The 24,235-nt window shown below is 40.6% G+C and overlaps 1 protein-coding gene across 13 annotated transcripts in view; it reads right to left on the reverse strand.

Annotated features, from left to right (window-relative positions):
* SH3D19 (SH3 domain containing 19) overlaps positions 1-24,235 on the reverse strand; it is a 140,562-nt gene that overhangs the window by 13,612 nt on the left and 102,715 nt on the right. For 10 of the 13 annotated variants that reach the window (XM_065597803.1, XM_065597802.1, XM_065597811.1 and 7 more), the window contains 9 exons: positions 19,230-19,337; positions 15,003-15,115; positions 11,454-11,512; positions 8,003-8,267; positions 7,346-7,414; positions 7,028-7,168; positions 4,908-4,980; positions 4,364-4,494; positions 560-618 (listed from right to left, as the gene is read on the reverse strand). In XM_065597803.1, the coding sequence (XP_065453875.1) occupies positions 560-618; positions 4,364-4,494; positions 4,908-4,980; positions 7,028-7,168; positions 7,346-7,414; positions 8,003-8,267; positions 11,454-11,512; positions 15,003-15,115; positions 19,230-19,337 (1,018 nt within the window). The remainder of the gene's footprint in view (positions 1-559; positions 619-4,363; positions 4,495-4,907; positions 4,981-7,027; positions 7,169-7,345; positions 7,415-8,002; positions 8,268-11,453; positions 11,513-15,002; positions 15,116-19,229; positions 19,338-24,235) is intronic. The other 3 variants (XM_065597806.1, XM_065597800.1, XM_065597807.1) reach the window with 1 other exon arrangement.

The raw sequence follows: 24,235 nt of genomic DNA on the forward strand, positions 1-24,235 counted from the left end.
ACTGAAATCAAGTTGTATCCATTTGCACCAGGAATGATACTGCCTCTCATAGTCTTTCTGTATCAAAATAAGTCTATAATAATTGACCATGTGAGGTGCTGAGCACATACAATTAATGGGAATGGTAGGTGCACAGACCCTCTCAGCATCAAGCCCTAGAAATAGCTCTTCTCAGTATCTCAAAAAAGCAGATTTAAAAAATGATTTATTTCAAAGTCAATATCAGCTGCCATTTCTTAAATCCGTGAAGTTCAGTCTGTTGTTTATATTCCAGCCAAAAATAAAAATGCATTGTTTTTAGTCATCTTTCAGGAATATTTGTTCTATTTTACAGTAATTAGTGCTTAATTTCATATGAAAGACTAAAAATGGAAAAATTCTTATTCAAATATTCCTAGTTTGCAAAAATTAAACAGCATAAACTAAAATATTGGTGCATCAGCGTTTGACTAAATTAACGTTAATGCCTCTGTAAATCTGAAGTAAACAATCTTTCTGCGTATTTGTTTTTCATATATGTCAAGATGAAAAAGAGAGCAACAATGTGTATGAAACTCACTTAATACATGGTGATGAAAACAATACTTTTTTCCTGTTCTCTTCCTCTGGAACATCAATCTAATAATGAGAAGACCAAAAAACAAAACACAATAAAAAAACAATACACAATCAAACACAAAACTCAATACACAATTATAGTGGCATAAATTTAGCATATTTAATGTCAAAATTAGAATATTCTCCATTCAAATTAGTTAATTACATTGCAGTTTCAGCTGCAGATGCCACACATAGGGTGACCAGATGTCCTGATTTTATAGGGACAGTCCCAATATTTGGGACTTTGTCTTATATAGACATGTATTATCTCTCACCCATCCCAATTTTTCACACTTGCTATCTGGTCACCCTATCCACATGGCACTACATAATCACTGGAATGTTCTGATCATTGGCTACATTGGGGATGGGTGGGTGCTGTTTTGGCATAATCACTTAACTCTTTGATGCCAGGGGCCCATCATCATTGCTATTCAACATTATGGAAAGAAACAACAACGTTTCATAATTTACATTACTAACAGTGTGTTTTAATAGCAACAGTCCTCTTTGTTGACTGGCAGAAAATGGAATTGGATGCTACTACACACTGTTGCTTTTGGCTCCAGGCTCATAATTGATATTGCAATCTATTATCTGCTAGTGCAATTCACAATAGTCAAGATTACTGTTTAGAAATATCCATTCCGGGCTTTGATCATCCAGATTTTGCCATCTGTACCCCCAAATAAACTAACACATCTCAAATTGTTCTTCAGTCTGCATGCAAAGACAGAATGTAAAAAGAGATTAAGTGTCACCAAAAGCCCTCTTCCTTATCCCATTTGGAGCTGTAGGCTGTGCACTAAGGGACCCTGCATGTGTATGGTTTTAAGTTTTTATTTAAAAATATCACAGTCATCGTCTCATCTTTTATCACACAAGAGAGCTGCAAAATATGCAGCATGGCCTAGTGGACTAAACATAAGATTGGGAGTCAAAAGACCTTGTTTGTAGTCCTGGTTCTGTCACTACTCACTGAGGGCCTGACCCAAGTCCCTCACTAATCAATGGGAGTCTTTTCATTGAACATCTGTGGGTGCTGGATTGGGCCATGCTTTACCTTGGGATAATGCCTACCTGACAAGGGCATCACGGGGATTAATTAGTTAATGTTTGAAGTGTACCAGAGATGCTAAGTATTATTATTTGATGCCTAGACCTCATGCTGATATCCAGCTTAACATTATGAGCTAGAGATAGAATTGGCCCTTGTATCAGTACTGAATCTCTGGCCCCAATGAGTTGATTATCTCTGTTAACTGTTTTTTTTAATAAAGTGTTCTTTCTTCCCAACAGATTGTTTTAAATTTCCAAACTGTAAAGAAAATATTTTAGTGCTAAAAGAGTTCAATTAATTTTTAAAAATAAAATAAACTTTCAAAATTAAATATTAGTATGTAAGAATCATTCCTGGGTACACAGAAAAAATTAAAATGAGAGCAGCTCAGGAACACGTTCCTAGGTTCATTTCCCCCTTATTTATTAGCTACTGGATCCCACAGTACGTTTTCTAACAATTCCAGTATTGTCTGACAGAGTGAGCCAAATGCAGGCCTGGCGCAGCTCCACTGACTTTGGACTTATCTATACAGAGCCCCAGTGCAAATTAGAGGAGCATGAGTGCTCTGCTCCAACTAGACCCCACTGACACAAACTAAAAGGTACCTATTTCATGTTAACATAATTTTGTTTCAAACAAGATTGTGCATGTTTACACCAGTGCTGAATTTGGCCCAGGATGCTCACTCCACTGTTTTAAAACAGAATAAAACTTTGTTTTAAAAGTTAGCCATCAATAGAAATCAAATTGTGAATTACATAATGTTTGTTTGGAAACATGAAGAAGGTGAAGGGTGCAGTCTATTTACCTAACAAATCTCAGTATTAGTCCTTTGTGGGTGTAACACCCCCACCCATTCTCACTATTCCTAACTATGACAATATTTATTATTCAGTAATGGTATTGAGCATATTAAAACTCACTGACCTAAACCGTTAAAAAATGGAATCAGAGTCTCTTGTGTACAACTCCCTCACGATGGTTAGAAAATACCTAAAGTTATTAATGTAGCAGCAGTTCCAAAAGTAAGTTGTGCATGTGTAACTTAAGGTGTGATTTTAACCCCATTTAGTTAAACCAGTGTAAAAAACTTTATGATCATGGTGGAACACTGTATGAACACTTTGGACTAGTTAAAGTTGATTCCTAATGGACTTGAGCTAAACCAAAATCACCATGTCCACAAAGCCTTTGGCACCATTTTAACTAAACTGGTTTAAAAATCACATCTTAAGTAGCCACATAAGTAAGCCCACAGAAATGTGACATTGCTTGCCCTAGGTCCCATATTGAGACAATGGCAGGGCTGGGAATGGAATCCAGATCTCTTGACTTCCTTGATCAGTACACTTATCCACCGGATGACTGAAAAGATACATAAATGAAGTGGAAGTTTCTATGCTACTATCAGTAGGCCCTGGTCTACACTACAAACTTATGTTGGTATAACTACATCTCTGAGGGCTTGTCTATACTACCCGCTGGATCAGCGGGCAGCGATCGATCCAGCGGGGGTCGATTTATCACGTCTAGTCTAGATGCGATAAATCGACTGCCGAGCGCTCTCCCGTTGACTCCCGTACTTCACCGGAGCGAGAGGTGCAGGCGGAGTCGACGGAGAGCGTCAGCAGTCAACTCACCGCAGTGAAGACACCGCAGTGAGTAGATCTAAATACATAGACTTCAGCTACATTATTCACGTAGCTGAAGTTGCATAACACTTAGATCGATTCCCCCCCAGTGGAGACCAGGCCTGGGTGGTGTGGAAAATCCCCTGAGCAACGTAGGTATACCCACCTAACTCCCAGTGTACACAGCGCTATGTCGACAGAAGGGCTTCTCCCATCAACATAACTGCCACCTCTCAGGGCGGTGGAGTACCTACGCTGATGGAAGAAGCTCTCTTGTTGGCATAGGTAGCATCTTCACTAAGTGCAACAGCGACCCAGCCACTTCAGCGCTGTAAGTGTAGACAAGTCCTTAGAAAAACTGTGTCTATTATGTCCTGTGTCTCAGATTCCCTTATCCAGGTCTCTTTGCATTGAGCAGGCTATCCTGTAAAAATTAGCAGCCATGGTGTTATCTCCTCAATATTTCCTCACCACTGGTTTGATTACCCTTATTGTATAAAGTGATCCTTCCTTTTAGGAGTTCTAATTTGTTTTCTTTTGGGAGCTTTTTTATTGTCTGCTGCAATTTCTAAAACATACTTCAATATCAACATACCATGTCAGGGTGCACATCTTGGGAGGGTTGAAGGCATCCCAATACTCTCAAACAATTTAATGCAAATCCTTGATGGGACTTCTTGCTTAAGTGTAGCTTAAGAGCAGCTTCTTGCTTATGTGTAGCCGTTTAAAATAATCTGCTCTGTAACACCAGGGAAACTCCCATGGGAATTTGCCCAGATGAAACAGAACAGAATCTGTTTGGGGTGATTTATGAGCATTTCTTAAGTAACAGCTGCAATTCTCTCACTTGACTTTAAATTAACATGATAATCATACCTATAATGGTTGGGCAGAGTTGCAAGATTAAGTAGATTTCTAATATCACACAAAAACCTGATCTCTCTTCTGTGCACTGATGCAAAATTTACCTAGATAACAAGTATAAAATGCACAGGAGAGAAGGTAAATTAGGCCTTGATCATGAACATAAGTGGAACACACTATATTTCAATGGAAATGGACTACATACAATCACTTTAACAAAGTTGGCAGGAAATATCCCTGTGCGATTCCCGAGTTTTCCTCTGTACCACTCATTATCTATTTTCTCCAGAAGATAAACAGTCTCTCCAGAATGGAGGTCCAAATCATCAGCATGCTCTGTAAGACAGCATCATTTCAGTTACAGTCAGTGTCAAATGCAGGGAATTTCTCTAAGTAAAAGCTTATTAAATATACACCATACCCAAAAGCTGAATCAGTTTTAAAAAGTCTTTATTAACATGGGTATACGGTTTGACATGTAAGCTTTAACTCAAAATTGTTCTGAGCTAAAACCATGAAACAGAGCATGCACACATTCGGGGTAAGTTTGGATCCAAACTTAGCAACTTGGCCCTGCAATTGTACCACGTTTCAAATTCCTGTGAAAATCAAAATGCTACATGCCCTTTAAACCTCAGTGTTCCAAAGAACAGAAGAAAAGTTTTGACTATTTTCTTCTCTGCTTTGGAAGCACATTTTACGCTATTAGTCAAACTATACACTTATTAGTATTATTTATGTGCACTCACCTGCTGGAAAATCATGCAGCACTACAGCATGAGGAGCACTTTTGTCAGAAACCCTCTGAATATTGTTTGAATCCTTACAAAAAACACAAGCAATTTAGAAATTATGAAAGATATTAACATGAACATTCTATTATTGATTCTGAAAGATATTTTTGCTTTGGATACAATTCCATCATGCATGTATGATTCCAAACTGCCACCTTTAAAGAAAGGAATTATTATTACGCATAAATTAATGGGCCTGATTCTTCTCTCACTTATACTGGTTTAAATCAAAAGTAATTCCATTGAATGCAGTCACCCAGGTGTAGAACCAATTTAAATGAGAGGAAAAATGATGCAGTGTATTCATATTCACTACCTCTTATCCAACTGTATTACAACAATTTTGAGTTTTGCAGCACACTCTATCTGAAGACTTTTGCCATGTTATTCTGATGGTACCTCCTTTATACCCCTTAAAACCTCTATAGCCCTTTTCTGTCGTAGTAATGACTCTCACAGTAACTTTTCCTTCTTCTGGGAGCACCACACTTTGCTGGTTGATGGCACTTATATCTTCCCCCCTTTTTGTTTTTGGCCATCAGCTATGTCATCTCCATAACATATTTGGCTCATGAAGTGTTAATCTAGAGGTTTTTCTACATTGTAGTGCAAATAAAGATACTCTACTGATAAGATTTGGTTGGGGCTGTGCATGATATTCAATGTAAAACTAAACATAGATATTAAATTTCAACATTTGCAGTTTTTTGAGTTTGCAGATTCTGTGAACATGTGAGGTTTCACATGAACATTATTATATCAGTGAAATTTTGGTTAAGTTGGGGGTGCATTTTTACATTAACTAGTTCCTTTTCTACACTAGGAAAATTTTCTAAAAAATTTCTCACTCTTTCTAACATCAGTTCGGCTGAACAAATTTTAGCAACATTGTGTGCCCTAGTATAGATGGGATATCAGCTGTCCACATATTGAACATCATATCAATTACGCTCAGAGCTGTTGTGGTTTCCTGATTGGCTAAGCATCCCTAGGTGCTTGAATCAGGGTCAGCAGAAGTCATTTTGACTTATTTTCTCAGAGCTTGTCTACAGTGCAGCATTCAACTAGTTGTGCTTCAGTTGTTTGTATTGCACCAACTTGAAGCACCAGTGATTGAGTGTCTCCATACTAGTCACTCTCAACCATTTTAAGGTTTGCCCTTAAGTCCACACTAAATCAGCCCTAAACTGATTAGAGTGGGCTATCAAAAATTCATTCATAAATTTCATAGATTTTAAGGCCAGAAGGAGCCATTGTGACAGTCTGACCTCCAGTATTCAAAGCTGGCAAACCTTAGTCCACCAGCTGAGAGCCCCCGTTCTGCCCTTTCAGCAAGGAGCCCCATGTTAGCCCTGCTTACTCAGTCATACCTCCACAGTGCAGGTCCTCACATAGTGATCTTGCCGTGGATTGCAAACTGAGACTACCTCAGCCTACCTGTGATTCATCAGAGTGAGATCATCAGCTAGTAGCCCATCAGTGGTTCACTAGTTAAGGAGCAGTACATTGCTGGAGGGATGTGCATATATAGAAGTTGGGGGGGAGCATGCCTTGGAAAAGCATGGCTGGGGTAGGGGGGAGATTCCATAGTACGGGGTATCACAACAGAGAGAGAGAGCACAGTCTCAGCTGATGATCCAAAAATGTTGGGAGACTGGCTTTTCTGAGTAGATTGGGGTAAGTTTATAGAGGAAATATCACAAAAACTGCATATTAATCTACCTCCCACGATACCTTGGCTGATGAAGTGAGGGCTGATGAATAATTGCTTTGTTTGAATGTAATTCAATGCAATACAAAGAGTACATAACATGAACACAGTGCAAAAACTGAGCAATGTGAATTACAATGTACTGGAAATAAATGTATTCCTAATATGTATTAAGTAAGAAATGCACACGTTTGATAAAATCAATGTGCTGCTGAGAGCTTGGAATTGCTATTCTTATTATTAATCATATTACTACCGTTGTGCCCTGAAACGTGCTAAGCACTGTACAAATGCATAGCAAGGCACAATCCCTGCACAGACGAGTTTACCATCTAAAAAGATTTAATTAATTCTTAATGTTTACCTTTTGCTTGCTTGTCAGATGCTCATCTAGGCGGGTGATTATCTTCATATGAGACAAGTGCACTTTGCCGGTTTCCCCTCCCTTTTGGCACTTGAAGTAATTGCTGTCGATCTGCTCCAGCAGCACAAGAACATCCCCATGCTTTAAGGTACGGCAACATTTTTTGAAACCAAGAGATTTAATAAACCAATATTACATTTTTCAGAGTGTAACCTTTAAAGCTTAAGGCAGTTGATGCTTTAACATAATAAAAGACTAATGATTTAGTGTGTACCTGCAGAGATGGAGAGGGGGAGAGAGAGAATGAATTTCTTTTACCTTGCAGCCGAGTTCTCCAGGGTTTCTAGGAGAGAAATCTTCCTTGGCAATTCCATGAGGCACAGGCAGCTTAAACAGAAATCCAGACAAATTATTCACAAATCAAATGAACTCTCACACTCTAAACACCTGAAATTCATGCTGCATGAACACAAGAGCCTGTACAGTGATGCAACGCAATATAGATACATCCACCTTTCCCTCCTATGTGTTTTGGCCACTGGACAAACAATTTAGGAAGAGATTTTCAAAGGTTTGTTGTTGTTGTTGTTGTTTTATTAAAGAAAATGGGTATTTAGCACTTAACTGTCATTTGTGCCTTTGAAAAATATCACCTATACAATTCAAGTCAGAGTTTAAAACCAGCTAAGGGTGCACAGAGGGGACAAGAAGCCTTTCCCTTATCTCAGTCCTTGCTCACCCCACAGCGTAGCTTCCATTTCCTCCTAGCACCCCAGGTTCATTCACAAGACACCCAAAGACTGTGGAGAAGGAGGCAGAGCTATTTTATATATAAACACCCCCCCACACCTCCATGGAAATATGCTGAAGGTGAAGAGCAGCAGACTCCTCCCTCACAATAAATCACCTTATACTCTGTACTGGAAACAGCTCTATCCTATATGCAAAAGCCAGGCACAATATCTCCACTCTCACCATGTATTTATTGTAGAGAGTGTGCCCTGGTTTAGGTCGAGGCGGTAATGCTGGGTCTTGATTTTTTAAAACTTGACTCTTTGCTCTCTTGACTCCCATTCCAAACATGTCATGTCTTTTATGGAGTGTCAGGTCAGACGAGGATCGGCAAAAAGGGTCCTTTTGGGAAGAGGTCTTGGTTCCAGAGTGTTTTGGTGGAGGTGGCCTTCCAGGAATGCCTTTAGGTGGAGGCAGTCGAGCTGGTACAATTTTTCCATCCACAGGCCTAGAGATTGGTTGAATGATCAAAGAAGTGTGCATTTTAAACGAGCATATATACCCCCCATATCTCTGCGACAGCCACACAGCATTCAATAGGGAAATATGATTAATTGAAACAGGAAGAACAATACAGTAGAATCTGGATTATTTGAAGCTCTCTGGAAACACCTGAAACCTTTGGATAACTGGGGGAATTAAATAATCAAGGAAGCCTTCTCAGTAGGGTTCCTTGACTGCAGATTTCAAATCCTGCTGGCCAGTTCCAATTACAGGGAGCTGGCTGGCTGGCTTCCCTAGGGCCCTCTAACTAGGTAAGACTTCAGCGAGGCCACCTACCATTAAAGAGCTTTGTCCAGAGCTGAAGTGCTTTGAATGAGGTGCTTTAGCTGAAGACCTGCTGGTTCTCCTGGACTTAGGAAATCAGTCTGGCTCATTTCTTGGGATTTCACTTATCTGAAACATCCTGTCATGTGAAATGAATCATGCCACCAGCTAAACTGATGGGACAAGACCCTACTTTGGATAACAGGCATCATCAGATTAATAGAACCATTTGCCACTTTTGTGAAATGAGATTATTCTGTACAGAAAGCTACATTCAGAATGTCCAGGCTTCCTGGTTAAGTTCTAAGTATAAATTTTCAAAAGTGCCCAAGTGACTTAGGATCCTAAGTCCCATTGACTGTCTATAGGACTCAGACTTCTAAGTAACTTGTACGCTTGAAAAGGTACCACTACAAACACTGGTAAAAAAGAGCTAAAAAATGGTGCTGCCTGTACTGTGTATTCATGGAGTGTGATTTTCAAAGGCTAAGAATGTGGCCAAATCAATAACTTGTGTACTCAAAGGTACCTCTCTTCTAAATAAGGACTGCTTTCCTGTCAAATTTCAGCTTTGTATCCCTAACTGGATAGGTATAAACACTGTCCAAAAACAGGATGTGTGTGTTTTTTTTTTTTTTAAATAATCTTTATGCAACCTTGAATATAGTGACCAGATATTATAAACACCACAATATTACATGTTTCCTCTACAATTTACCCTGGCATTTTATAAGAGGTTCATTAGTTCAACACAAACAAGTATTCACTAGCATGAGTTCTCAAAAGGTCGTAATAACAATAAGTCACAACAAGGTATGTATTAATAGGCTTTTGGCCTGTGCATCTGGTGTTTTCAGCAAGTGCCTTCAACCACTTGAGAAGAGTATTAATAAGCTTATTAATGCACCCACCACATGTTCCTTATAGCTATTACAATATGGGCTCTAGTCAATACACAGTTTTGTGAGGATTTATGCCAGATATCATTCCATTATGAAAAAAGCCTTCTAAAAGAGTAAGTGAACATAGTAGGAAAATGGTTATATACATCTTTTCTCAACTATTTTGAATATATTTATTCTAACCCTTTCTCTCTTTTTTCAGAATTTCTTGGACCTTCACCTCCTTATTCCTTTCCTTCAGAAACCCAGCTGTCATTTCAGCACCAGTTAATGTTCCTACAGCCCCCTTCAACTCTTTTTTTTTTTTTTTTTTAAACAAAAGTGAATGAGAGAAATCTGTTCATCTATGTTCTGTCCCCCCTCATCCCTAACCTCCCTCCAAATAAGCATTTTAATCTAAAATGACAAAAACACAATTAGGAGTGTTCCAAAACTGAACCACAAAAATAACCAGATTTTCAGTCCACTTTTTGTGAGGAGATATTATCAAATATCTACCCTAAGAGATCTCATGTCTGGAAAATCACAGGGATGTTATTAATCATAGGTCTTCTGTGAACTTGAGCAGAAAGGGAGGGGACAGAATTTCTATCTACTGGGTTCACAGAGAACATAAGGGAGAGGTCAAGAGTTATCTAAAACTAAATAAAGGCAAAAAGTGATACACATATAAAGAGAAACAATGAGTCATCTCATTTTCTCTCAAGGCAACTCTTCTTATAATCACTCCAACATTAGGAGATGCACTTAAACTTTCATAACAGAAATAGAGCTTTATTGTCATGATACCCTAAGCAGAGTAAATTCAGTTCCAGGATCAGCTCAAGCCTCCTGATATAGGAAGAGGGAGAGGGTGATACAGTAAAACTTTGTGCTTTGGTACACAACCAACTATAAAATCCATACATAGATATCAGTGCCTAGATGGCATGGGCTTAGCAGCAGATTTTCTACCACCCACCAATCTGTCCCTGACAGTCAGTGGAGCCTTGGTCCTGGGCCGACCTACTTCCTTTTGCCTGTGGGTGCTATTCCTCTTCCTGTTGCTGAAGGGGATAGGGAGGCTGTAATTCCTCCCACAGTTCCACTAGGGTCTCGGGACTGAAGAGTAAGCAAACAGTGGAGGTACTGTACATCAGTGGTTCTCAAAACCGGTCCACCGCTTGTTCAGGGAAAGCCCCTGGCGGGCTGGGACGGTTTGTTTTCCTGCTGGGTCTGCAGGTTCAGCCAATCACTCCCGTTGGCCACAGTTTGCCGCTCCAGGCCAATGGGGGCTGCAGGAAGGGCGACCAGCACATCCCTTGGCCCGCACTGCTTACTGCAACCCCCATTGGCCTGGAGCGGCGAATTGTGGCCAGTGGGAGTGGCAATCGGCCGAACCTGCGGACGCAGCAGGTAAACAAACCAGTCCGGCCCGCCAGGGGCTTTCCCTGAACAAGCGGCAGACCAGCTTTGAGAATCACTGCTGTACATAACACATCTAAAGCTTTAGAGCTGACTTGGCATCTTTCCTCTTCAGCAACAATTCCTAGAAGGGTAACTGCCCCCTCTTTGCTCCCACAGCCCAAGCCCAGCCACAAGAGCAAGTGAAGATAGCTGTTGATGATCTTTTCTGTGGAGGAGAGGATGGTCTCCAGCTCTATCTGCTTTCAGTTATGGGCGAAGGAGAGAGAGAACAGAACAGAGAGAGAACAGAGTGGCAGTCAAACAATAAGAGAAGAGCTGAGTTGCAATCTTTCTAAAGGCCTCCCTTCTCCACCATACCAATTAGCCACAATGTGGTGTGCATTAGTTGGCTATTGGTGCATGCCTAATTATTAGTGATTATATCAAAAGCAAAACTTACACAAGCCTACTGTCTTAATAATATACAGTTGATAGGTATGCATACTAGACCGACTAAGCAAAGCAATCCAGTAGCTAATCTCAGACCCCTGAAATTGCTACTTAGCAATTCTACTCACCTAGGGGGCAGCACAGGCTCTGTCCAAGAAGTACCTGTTGGATCTGAATGTTCAGATTCCTACAAGAACACAAAAATGCGATTTCAGTTTATGTAAGAAACATTAACAGGTTACTGTTTAAAAAGATTCCTTTCTTATTTAAATTATACTAAACAGAGAAGAACTTCAAATCAGAGGCCAAAAGAAGTCCACCAACAGGAACTTTTTAGGGCAATGCTGTACAAGAATATATTAATAGGAGTCATGGGATGAATTTAAGAAGGGGAAAATTTAGGCTGAATATCAGGAAAATTGTAAATATGGTAACTCTTAGCTTGAGGGATAATATTTCTCTCTCAAAAAATGTGGTGGGAGCACCATCACTGCAGACATATAAAAAGTCGACTGAACAATGCACTAGAAAAATATTGTATGGAAGAAACCTGCACTGGCAGGGGATGGACTAGTCAGAATTGTGTTGTCTCTTGCAGTTACTTTACTTTTCTACATTATCTTTCAGACAATGGCTCTCTTTGCCATGCAGCTAATGGGGTGATCATGTCATCCATGGTGGTGAGCATTTCTTCTTCTTAATAATTATTGGTATTACCATAGTGTGTAGGACCCCTAGTCATGGACCTGGACCCCATTGTGCTAGGTGTTTTACAAACACATAATAAAGACACAGTCTCTGCCCCAAAGAGCTTACAATCTAAGTGTAAGACAACAGACAAGAGAGGGATGCAGACAGATGGGGAATACAAGGAAACAATGAGTCTATTAATATTGGTCAGCATGATGGTCAGCCTAACTGTTGTAAAGTTTTTTGTAGACATCACGGCAAAATGAGAGTTTTAAGGAGGGATTTGAAGGAGGATAATGAGTTAGTTTTTCAGGTGTTTATGGGAAGCTACTGCGAAGTGTGAGGGGCAGCATGAGAGAAGCACAAAGGTACTTGTTTGAAAATTTATCAAATGGGTGATGGAGGCTAGCATCATGGCCTGATCGAAGGCAGGAGTTGACTTTTCAATACTGAATGAGAGATAATAGGTAGGGTGGGGATAGGTGGTGAAGGGCCTTGAAAGTGAAGTCAAGTAGCTTAGATTTGATAGGATAGAGAAGGGGGTGCCTGAGGAGGGATGCAAAGAGAGGGACAACACAGTCAAAGCGATGGGCTAGGAAAATGATTTTGCAGCAGCATTCTGAATGGATATGAGCAGTGCAAGACTGTATTTGTCAAGGCCAGAAAGAAGGATGTTGCAGCAATTGACATGTGAAATGGTGAGAGCCTGGACAAGAGTTTTAGCTGTGTGGATGAATATGAAAGGCCGAATCTTAGAGACGTTATGCAGAAAGAATCTGCAAGACTTAGACATAGCCTGGATGTGAGCACCTCAAGAGAGGTCCAAGTTGAAGATGACAACCCAAGTTATGGGCCTGAGTGACAGGCGGAATAGTAATATTACCCACAGTGATCAAGAAAGGGGGCCTGGGTGGGGGGCGATTAAGAGCTCTGTTTTAGCCATATTGAGCTTGGCAACTAGACATCCATGAGGAGATGTCAGAGAGACAGCCAAGATTTTAGTTTGGACAGAAGGAGACAGATCTGGAGTAGAGAGATAACTCTGTGAGTTGTCAGCATAGAAATGGTAGTTGAATTTGTTTTGGTGGAGGAGATTACCCAGAGATAAGGTATAAAGAGAGAAGAGAAGGAAACCAAGAACAGAGCCCCATGGAGCCCTCATGGAAAGCCAGAGGGGGGATCCACTGAAGGAGCAATTAAGAGAAGACCAAGTCACAGGAGCCAAGTGAGAACAAATTATCAAGAGCCTGGTTCACTGTGTTGAAGGCAGAGCCGGCTCCAGGCACCAGCTCAGCAAGCAGGTGCTTGGGGCGGTCAAGGGGAGGGGGTGTCATGTCGGAAGTGGGTCCCTCGGTCCCTCTCAGAGGGAAGGACCTGCCGCCGAATTGCTGCCGAAGAAGCAAGTGGCGTGGTGGGGCTGCCGCCAAAGTGCTGCCGATCACGATCGCAGCTTCCCCCCGCCCCACCGCTTGGGGCGGCAAAAACCCTGGAGCCGGTCCTGGTTGAAGGTGGCTGGTAGGTCAAAAAGGATGAGGATGGAGTACTGGTTTTGAGCCTTGGCTAGGAAGAAGTGTTTAGAAATTTTGGTGAGAGCAGTTTCAGTGGAGTGCAAGGCGCGGAAGCTGGATTGGAGAGAGTCTAGGCAGGAACTGGGGGAGAGGCGCTCCAGACTGTGATTGTAAGTAGTGCAGTCAACGATCTTAGAGATGAAAGGGAGTATGGGGGCAGTAATTGGAGAGGCAAGTGGGATCAAGGGTGGGGTTTTTTTTTAAAAGAGAGGAGAGTCTAAACCATGCTTGTATTGTGAAGAGAAACATCCAGAAGTGATTGAGAGGTTAAGGAGAAGAGTAAGGGAGGGGATGAGAGTAGGCATGAAGGAGATCAGGAGATGGATGGGGTCTCTCAGGCAAGTGGAGGGGTTAGAGGAGGAGAGCAGATAAGAAATTTCTGAATTAATGACAATGGAGAAGAGAATCAAAGCAAGGGGAAGAGAAGGCAAGACACTGCTTTTTTATTTTGCCTTTCTAAGCCACGTCATGTGACAGATTACTCAGTGCTAAAGAAATCTCTGTAATTTGAGGGTTTGTATCTTTGCTATAATGGCCTACGATGCTTTGCCGTCATTCACAGGGGTGCAGGAATTCCATGCCTGATGGTGCTCTATCTGCTGTTTCTTGTTCAGGCAAAGTGTCGATATGGGCCTTTTGGTTTCATCTCTTTTCTGCTCATTGTTTTAGCTGATTTCTCTTCCATTTTTGCCATCAAGACTCTAGATTTAGACTTTTTTCCCCTGCATTTTCAAAGTTTTTCTCAAATAAATCTGAGTGAAAGGGGTCGCAGCTGGTGGGGTGTGCAGAATCCCCATTTCCACAGCTTTGTGGGACATACTAGTATCTCCTGCTACTAGCACGTCACTGATCATGAGTGAAAATTAGAGGAGAGGCATTTGAGAATAAACTATTGTTCTCAGGCTCTGGATAAACTAGTGGAAATTGTCTATATAATGCAGCCAGAGGTGAGAAAAGGGTGCTGTCAAGTTCCCCTTTATCATCGGAAACAATTTTTTTCCTCTCAGACTGGCATACAGACAGAGAGGTGCCTCCTTTCTGAAGGCAGAGGATGCATTTTCAGAGGGGTGTGTGGAAATTTGTCCATGTCAATCCTATCAGTTTAATGCCCTCTGCAAGGCTTTGAAAGTTTACCCAAGGGAGCATGACTACAACTACTAAAGTACAGAAAACAAAAGATAAACATGATCAAAGCATAACAAAGTGCAAATCTAAATCAACCAAGTGATTTCCAGTACTGACAACAACCTAAATGATGTAGCCTGACTAAAAAATAAAATATGGAAGAAAAACATATGAAATGCCTTATAATTGTGAGTAACATCCTCACCCCCCAAATGACTTATTTCACAATGAGCAATTTGTTACAAGAGACCATTTGCTTTGCTAACCAAAGGATGTAATACAGATACAACTTACCCCTTTCCTTGTTTGTTTGGCATTACTAGGCTTTCCAGCAACGATCCCAGAGGTGTTCCCAATTGGTTTTTCAGCAGGAAGAGGTGGAGGAATATGTGGAACTTCATTTAAAGCTGGAGAAGTGTTAAATTGTAAATCTAATAAGTTCTTTGTAGGGACCAAAAGGGAGTGTAAAAAAGATAGATATTAACAATCAAAATGGATCCCCCAACACCTCTTGGTGAACACAACTCCCTTAGCCTGTGCTGGTAGTATATGAGCAGGAGTACTGGAAAATACTGAGGAGATGCATAGGACACGTCCCCATTTTGAGGAACATTGTAGGAGTACTTTCCTTATTGCGTAACTAATCTTCCTTTAAATCCAAGGACACTGGCTTTTCTCTCAGCTGTTCAAGTACAGTGAGGTTAGGGCAGTCTGGACAGAGTCTAGTGTGGTAGAAGAGAGAGAGCAGGAGTGAAGAGAGGCAGGTATGCTTGGAGGGGTTCATCTCTAGTCCATCAATAAAAGCCACTAAAAAGAATTTAACGATTCCACACCATTGGCTTTAAATGCACTCTCTGACTGAAATCTGTTAAACGTTTGCATAAATTCTGCCAATATACTTATCCGTAATGTGTCTATATGGACTGGGACATTTTTCAACCTATTTTACAGGGTATTTGTGTATTCAAATGACGCACCTAACAAAATCTGAGGCACTTCTTTAAATCCGCTGGGCTTCTACCCATGCTCAGAATCATGTAAAAAATGCTTATTGTCAGCCTAGACAGTCTAAACATTTAAAATTGTTTAAAATTATTTTTAAAAAGACTAAGTGAGACGTTACCATCCAAATGAAGGCCTAGAGTCTTATCTTATGAATCAGCTGATCACTGCATGAAGGGAGCTCTCAGGAGAGAATGTGGAGTTATTTTATTTAGCATAGAACATTTAATTGTATCTCAGTGACCTGAAAGTCTGGATTGGAATTTAAAAAAACCAAACAAAAAACCCCAAAGGCGATTCCATCCCTTAGACACTGAGTATTTGGAGACTGAGCCAAGAAGAGGTAAGTTAATAAAGCTTTCTTGCTTATCTAAGCCAATGTGATGGGGACTAAAAGAAGGATTAACTGCAAGAGAGAAATCTCTTCTTAACATACCTCACTGATTTAAAAAAGAGCATTAGAGATTTATTTTTACACACCTCCTTCAAATCCTGATACAGATACAGATGGCCTAGTTTTCCGCTCACCTCCCTTCCACAAACAATATTGCCAACCCTAAGAGTTCAAAAATCAGAAGACAGGTGAAGTTTTCATCTCTGTTCCTTCTCAGGTTTTACACTTGAGGGGAGCAGCTTTAACTCCCAATTGGACCTCCACAGAAACTCAGTTACTGGGAGTTGCTGAAGGGAGGTGCTGAATCAATAAGTTCCTAAGCACCTGACCCTTTCCTTTTTTTTTTGACAGCGCTATTCATTTGTTGTGCTGTGTTGGCTCCCTACAGGAGCCATCTCCCTCCATAGCAAGTGGGGCAGAGGTCACTTTGAACCACTGTGGCCTGATCTTTTCTGGTGGCAGGGCCCTCCAACGAGGTTTAGCCCAGCCCAATCTCCGTATGACGACAAGGCCTTTTTGTAGCTACAACTGAGTCAGACTGAAACCCATGACAGCCTAGGGCCGGGGTAGGCAACCTATGGCACATGTGCCGAAGGCGGCACGTGAGCCGATTTTCAGTGGCACTCACACTGCCTGGGTCTTGGCCACCGGTCCGGGGGGCTCTACATTTTAATTTAATTTTAAATGAAGCTTCTTAAAACATTTTAAAAACCTTATTTACTTTACATACAGTAATAGTTTAGTTATATATTATAGACTTAGAGAAAGAGACCTTTTAAAAATGTTAAAATGTATTACTGGCACGCGAAACCTTAAATTAGAATGACTAAATGAAGACTCGGCACACCACTTTTGAAAGATTGCCGACCCCTGGCCTAGGGTTTGTTTGGATTTTTTGTCTCCTCCTTCTGAAGTATCAGGGATGGCTACAGCTGGAGATGGGTCACTGGAAGGCGTGGGCTTTGAGGTGATACTGAGAATTCTCTCTTCTGGGAGCATGGCTGGCTGGTTCTTGTTCACATGCTCAGAGTCTAATTGATTGTCATATGTGAGGTGAGGAAGGAATTTTTTCTCAGGTCAGATTGGCAGGGATCTTGGGGAGACGGTAGGAAGGGGTTTGCCTTTCTCTGCAGCATGTGGGCACAGTCATTTGCCAGGGTTATCTGGATATTATCTCACTAAATCAATTCTCTGACATTGGTGCTCCTCAGTTCCTCCTGTTCTTTCCCAGTGGCACATAACAGTTTAGTCTCCTGAAGGCTGTAATACTTAGTTCCAAATTTGGTTGTTGGGCTTGGCATAGGGGTGGCTGAGTAGCATTAGTGGCCTGGTCAGAACGGATGATCTGGTGGTGGTCCCTTTTGGCCTTAAGCTCTATGACTTTAAGGCTACATCTACACTATGAGCTAGGGGTGTAATTCCCAGCTCACGTATACATATAAATAGCAGTACAGCCACAATAGCATGGGTAGTGGCAGCAGAGACATGGCTTAGCCATGCTGAGTACGTACTCACCGGCTTCACGTGGATTTGTACGCGGCATGGCTAAGCCGCACCTCTGCTACTGCTACCTGTGCTACCACAGCTATAACTTAGAGAATTTTTCACTTGACCAGAGCTCAAATACTACTACTTATACTCATGCTAGCTCAAGGAGAGCTAGCATGAGCATGTGTATATGAGCAGGGGAAATCACACTCCTAACTCACAGTGTGGATGTAGCCTTAGGTTTTGCAACAGCTCATATTTGACAATAGGGATAGTTGGCTCCACTCTGGGATCTGAAGAGCTTCACAGGCCACTCTGCTTACTGGGAACCCCACTTTCCCCCTTTACTTCCATCTCTTTCCCAGTTGCAGTCTCTCGCTGAGTGGATCTTCCCACCCCTCTACCAACTGACAGAACATGACTGAAGCCCCTTGAGGGCAGTTCAGTTGCCACTAGAGAGCAGCAAGAGACTGTATTATTTGTCTTGCAGCTAAAGAAAAAAAAATATGTCTGGACATGCATATTAACAATCGAGACCTGAGAATTACACTGGGAAGGTGGAACACACTTATCTGCCTTCATTAGACAGACTCTTACAGTCAAGGGTACATGTGATTGTGCAAACCAAAAAGGTTCTTACAAATTTTGATATAGATTTTTTTTTTTTTTTTTTACAACTTTTCTCTGTATTTTTCTAACTATTTCCACTGCATTTCTTACCTACAAAACTACAGTTTCTATGGAAAATTAAACACTCTTCTAGAAGTAAGTGATGTAAATGTAAGTAGAGGCTAAACCACTACCAGCAGGACACTCTGCTACTACAAATTTGACATAGTGTAGAAGTATGTGGGTTTTTAGATACTTTTAATAATTGCCTCTTCGGTTATTTCTCTCTTTTGCTTGTATTTTTGGGTGGGTGCATCTCCTAGGGATGTGATGATTCCTCTGTTTTGGGAAGCAACCCCAGGGTGAAAATTTGTAGTTTACTAAATCTGAAGCTTGGCAACATGCAATAAAGCACTCAATAGATAGAAGATTTCAACACCAAGACATCTAATGCTTCTCCTCTGCAGCTTTCCAGCTTTGTGAGAGCTGATCAGGGTCGGCTCTTGGTGGCATGGGTTGGGAGATGGAAGACATTGTGGTTAACGGTCAAGATGGAACCAAAAGGCCACATTTCGTATCCAAGGTTTATGGTGCTATTTTTTTTTTTAATTTCTAAAAACACCAGCAAAATACCAGTACTTGAACAGCTGTGGATTTTAGAGCCAAAATAATTTCATCCCTGTCAATATTAAGCAATGAAGTCATGTTTACATCTTTCTAGAAAACTAACAAAGAGTTTAATACAAAAGCTGTGAGCTTCCATAGGAGTGTCTACATTTGGTAGAGAAACAAATTTAGCACCTTTGTAATAAACTATTCTTTAATTACAATTTTCTAGAAAGATGTAAACATGACTTCACTGTTTAATACGGACAGGGATGAAATTATTTTGGCTAAGATTTTTCTAGCTGTTAATGTAACTAGCTGTAGGTAATTCAGTATTTCAGTCGTGAATTCTGATAAAATGATTTCTTTATTGAACTCTATCTGAAAACTTCAGCTAAGAAATAAAAGTGTGAAGGACTTACATTTCCCTGGTTTAGATGGGATTCTGATCACAGTAGGCTTTCGTGCTATAGCTGGTTGAACTGTCTGTTCCTTTGCAGGCTCGGTTTTGGAGGAGAATTGAAAGGGATCTAATGAAAAAACACAATTTATTTAGCGTGTATTTGTTAAACACACACCTTGACAGACACTTAATTCATTATTAAACAACTTGTGTACTTCATGACTACGGGAAAAATCACCATCTCAGTATTGAGAGACAATAAATACAGAGCTAATGAAAGCAGATTACTCTGACCTTAGTAAATAATGTACTTTTTTCTAAATGTGCACTGAGAAGAGATTCAAAGATGAGTTAACTTAAACCATGTTCTAGATGCTTTCCAGGACTATTCAAATCATAGTCCAACAGCATATGCTTCTCTGGATAACAATGATTTGGGAAGTCAGTACAGCTTTAGGGAAACATGTTCCAAAGCAGTTGCTCTGATATGCATACATAGCTGTGAATGTATCTGTAAAAGAGCTAAGTCATCAGACAGAAGATAAAAGACCTATCGAAAATAAGCAACATATTCCATTGCAAATATTAGGCTCTGGTTACAAAGCCCTTTTGGTGCCCCCTCTATCTCTTAATAAGTGGCTAAGTTAGGTTTTCCTTAAAATTTGTGTTGCTTTTTTACAGATCATAATCCTGAAGTAATGGGGAAGGCTTGTCTTGTGGTTAAAACATAGGACTAGAGTCAGAGCTGGGTTCTATTCCTGGCTATGTGACAGACATTCCTGGGTGACCCTGGGCAAATCACTCAACCTCTCTAGGCCCCCGTTTCTCCATCTGTAAAATGGGATTACTTTCCATGCTTGATAGGAAGTTAACACTTAATTGATTATGGTTTATGAATTGTTCAGATACCATGCAGAAGGCGGTCATAGAAATGTATTGGGATAAACAAATAACTCCTTATTCCGGCAGGACTCCTATTGCCTCCATGCCAAGGAACATGTATCTATTTTAGATCCACTCCATATTATCAAGTACTATTTCTTCCTCTGGCAGTATCTATCCCCATACATTAAGATGCCAACAATTACTGCACCATAATTGTGTAAGATGGAAATGGGAGATGTATTCTGACCAATAAATTCACCATGACTCCCATCCACCATTCACACAGAAGCCCCTGCAAATCAGCACTGATCTCATGTGGTGGCCGTTTCAGTTATGTGCTAGCTAGACAAGATGTTATTGAGTGTCAGATGCACTTAAATAAGGAATCACAGTGGGTGTCCCTTTAAATTCTCCAGTTTCTTCTTTTCATTGAAGGCAAGAAAGGACAAAATAGAATGAAAGGAAATGCATTCTGTACAAAATGACAGCCTCCCTGGGGTAAAATATAAAATCACTTCTTTAAGTTAACTGTTCAGAATTTACGTTAATAAAAGACTGTGGGAGGACAGCATTTCTTATAAAAAAGAATCAATTTACCAAGAAACTGAAATATTTGCTACTTGGAGATTTAAATCAGAGTTTTTAAACATAAAAAAATACAGTGTTTGCCTCTGAATGGTCTGGTTAAAAATCACGTTTTCATTTAAATGATTTCAAATTTGGATTATGGATGGGGAGGGAGAGGAGGTATATTCTAACTACATCATTCCATTAAAAATAGGCCCAATTAAGATAATTTCACTTAGAGAATATCCCTATGGTAGTGCAACCAGTTTATATATTAGAGCTGAACAGGTCACTCAACCCCCACCCCTCCCCCCAATATATACTGTTTTGTACTGTGGATTTCATACAAATATCTACATCCACACATTGAGCTGTCTTTGTAAATGGGCATTTTGTTGAGGTAACTAAGGAGGATTTTTCAAAAGCTGTATATTGACACCCCCAATCCTGCAAAGATATATGCAGAGTTAAGTCAAATGGGATTACTCATCTGCTTAAAGTAAAGCCCATGCCTACATTTTTATAGGATGGGGACGTAGATTGTAACAAGCCCCTAGTTGTCAACAGTTTCCATTTTTCTCTCTCCACCCCCTTTAACAATATTTAGTGCTGTTCTAGAGAGACTGCTCTACACAGGTAGCCCTGGAGAAAAAGTCACCATTAAATCTTCATTTGTGTGGTATTCGTCACAAGGTTAAGAATAGCATTTATTGGAACATGAATTTTCCACTCATTATCTTATGTTCAATAATACTATTGTCACCTCATAATTAGTTTAAACCTCATTAACTTGTTTGTGTCATTTCTTTCCCCAGAGTTGTGTTAGTGAAAATTGTCTGGTAAACTACTATGCTGCTTTGTGTAATGGGACTGACACCATATGGATTTTTTTAAAAGGTATTTAACAACAATTGGGCATGGTTTGAGCATGATTCAGAAAAGTGTGAAAATAAAAAATGCACGAACAACTCAAGTAAATTAATATTCTAGGGCATTCTTCATAACAGATAACATCAATATCAATAGATGACTATCATTTTTCTTTAATAATCCTTTTATATTATTTTCACAGCCTGTATTTCCTGAGTCTGACTTTTTTGTGACTGCAAATAAAACAGTTTATTTTATAACCTCCCTTTGATAACATATTCCCCTACATGTGTGCTTAAGTTAGGGAAAATGCAGTGTGCATCTGACTACCACATATATTTTCTCTTGGTTCTACTGGCTTAGAAGAGACAGACATATTTCATCCAGCCCCATTTTACCATCTTTGTTCCACACCAAAAAATAAAGGGATGATGTAGCAGATATTTGCCTTTATTTAGGGGAAGATGGTGGCTATCTTTCTGAAGCTGTTATTGTTAGTTTATATCTAGGAGACAATAAGATGAGCAATCTGTTTTATGTTCCTTTCTTCTAATAAAAGTAAAAGATGTGGCAGATATCTCAACAAAAATGGGGGGTCCCCCAAACAGGTAGGTCGAGGAAAGTGGCAAATGTAATTTTTATTATGTATTTTGAAAAAGCCACCCTGTTTTGACTAAATCCTGCAAATAGTGCTCTCAATACATCCAAGAATGACATCATAGCCCTAGGAATGCTGATTTATTGGCATCATAACATGCATTACCGTTACAGAAGTATGCACGGTGTCTACTTGAAATGTTTGATTATATATTAAATAAGGTACTAGACTGAGAGACACAAAAAATCAAGATGGCTATCTGGGTCTTCTAGAATTAGTCCACCCTCTTCAAAAACACAGAGAGATTTATTAAAATCTCATCTCCGTGAAACCACTTCACAGCCTGAGTAGAATCATGCCTATCCACACTTAAATGGAGACTTTCAAGGATAAAACTAGGTGCTGCTGGAAATATGGTTGGAGACTCAATAGACAGAATTCCAACCAGAATGGAACCAATACTGAACCAACGCTAGTGTGGTGATAGGTGGTACAGTGCTAATGGAAATACTGCCTGGTGGATATGTAAAATAAAAAGGGCCTGACCGCTCAGACATTACGAATTCCCCCTATTTGCAAGATTTGAGGTAGTAACATAGGTGTCCTGCCTAATTCCAGCTTGGTTAATCACATTCTGCCTATCTCAAATTTCCTCTGTATTTTGATTTGGAGACGTTAATTATTTGCTTTTGTTTTTAAAAACCATTCCTGTCATCTAATGACTGCATAGTCCACACTAGCCTTTCACTGGTGGGTGAGTGACCCCTAATATACATTGTTCTCACTGTGGTTTGCAATCCTCCATGATAGGTGCTATGGGCATGTTCTGCCCACACCTCTTCCCACAATGGTTGCAGGTAAAAACCACAGTGGAATCCAGTGCAGATCAGCTGTGCAGGAGGCAGGATTTCAGGTGCTCACACAGGGATGTGTAACATGTGCATGCTCTGGAGTCCAGCTGTAAGAAAATGTCCTGTGGTGCTCTGCATTCTGTGAATTTTGGGATTAGTTAGGAGAGGTGATCAGCTGATCCATCACTGTGCAGATCTGGAGAAGAGGGACAGTAGGGCTACAGAGACTACTCCAGATCTAAGACTGGAGTGGCAGCTATAAAGTTGATCTGCTGTCACTCTGGATATGTCTACACAAAGAAAAACCTGCGGCTGGCCTGTGCCAGCTGACTCGGGATGTGGGGCTGTTTCATTGCTGTGTAGACTTCTGGGCCAAGGCTGGAGCCCAGGCTCTAGGACCCTGAGGGATGGGAGAGTCCCAGCACAAAGGACTCCAGCCTGAGCCCAGAAGTATACACAGCAATGAAACAGCCCCACAACCCAAGCCCCACGAGCCCAAGTCGGCTGGAACGGGCCAGCTACAGGTATCTAGTTGCTGTGTAGGCATAGGACCAGTGGCCTGGAAAGGAGGATTTCTTCTTTCCCTGTGCACACAGAGACTTCCAGCAGCCAGCCCAGTTATTCAGGAAAGCATACTAGGAACACACCCTATGGCCCCAATTCAGTAAAGCACTGAAGTGAATGGGACTTAAAAACATGCTTCAGTGCTTTCTTAAAAATCAGATCCAAGATGATCTCCTCTTATAAACTGCAGGATGAAATAGACAAGAACTCTCACTTTCACACTCACTAAGGGAAGCTACAATCTTCTAAGGCTAGGTCTGGACCATACTAGGCTAGAAGCATTTATAGAAGTGCCGAATCTCCTATTACAAGGAAACAACTAAAAATAAGCAGCCAGGCAATGTCTCATAGCAGACAGGTCCCAGACTGTATATTTTTAAGTAACTTAGAGAATACTCAAATGTAATTGTAAACAGATCTTCTGAATTATCTTTTGCTCTGATGACCATATCCAAGCCACAGGTCACATATAGTTACCATGCATCCCAAAAATACAGAAGGGTCCATGCTTGACTGACTGAAAGAAGATGGTGGCTCTGTTTTCCCTGCAGACAAAATTGAACTTTCCTACTATAATTATGAGATAAATAGACATAATATGAAATGCAGCAATAGCCATGCTTGTAAAATGGAAATACACTAATGTGATGGAGCTCATGAAGGAAACCTCTCTACTCCAGATGTACAATA

The sequence above is a fragment of the Chrysemys picta genome, chromosome 5 (genome assembly GCF_011386835.1).
Source record: "Chrysemys picta bellii isolate R12L10 chromosome 5, ASM1138683v2, whole genome shotgun sequence".
Lineage (NCBI taxonomy): Eukaryota > Metazoa > Chordata > Testudines > Emydidae > Chrysemys > Chrysemys picta.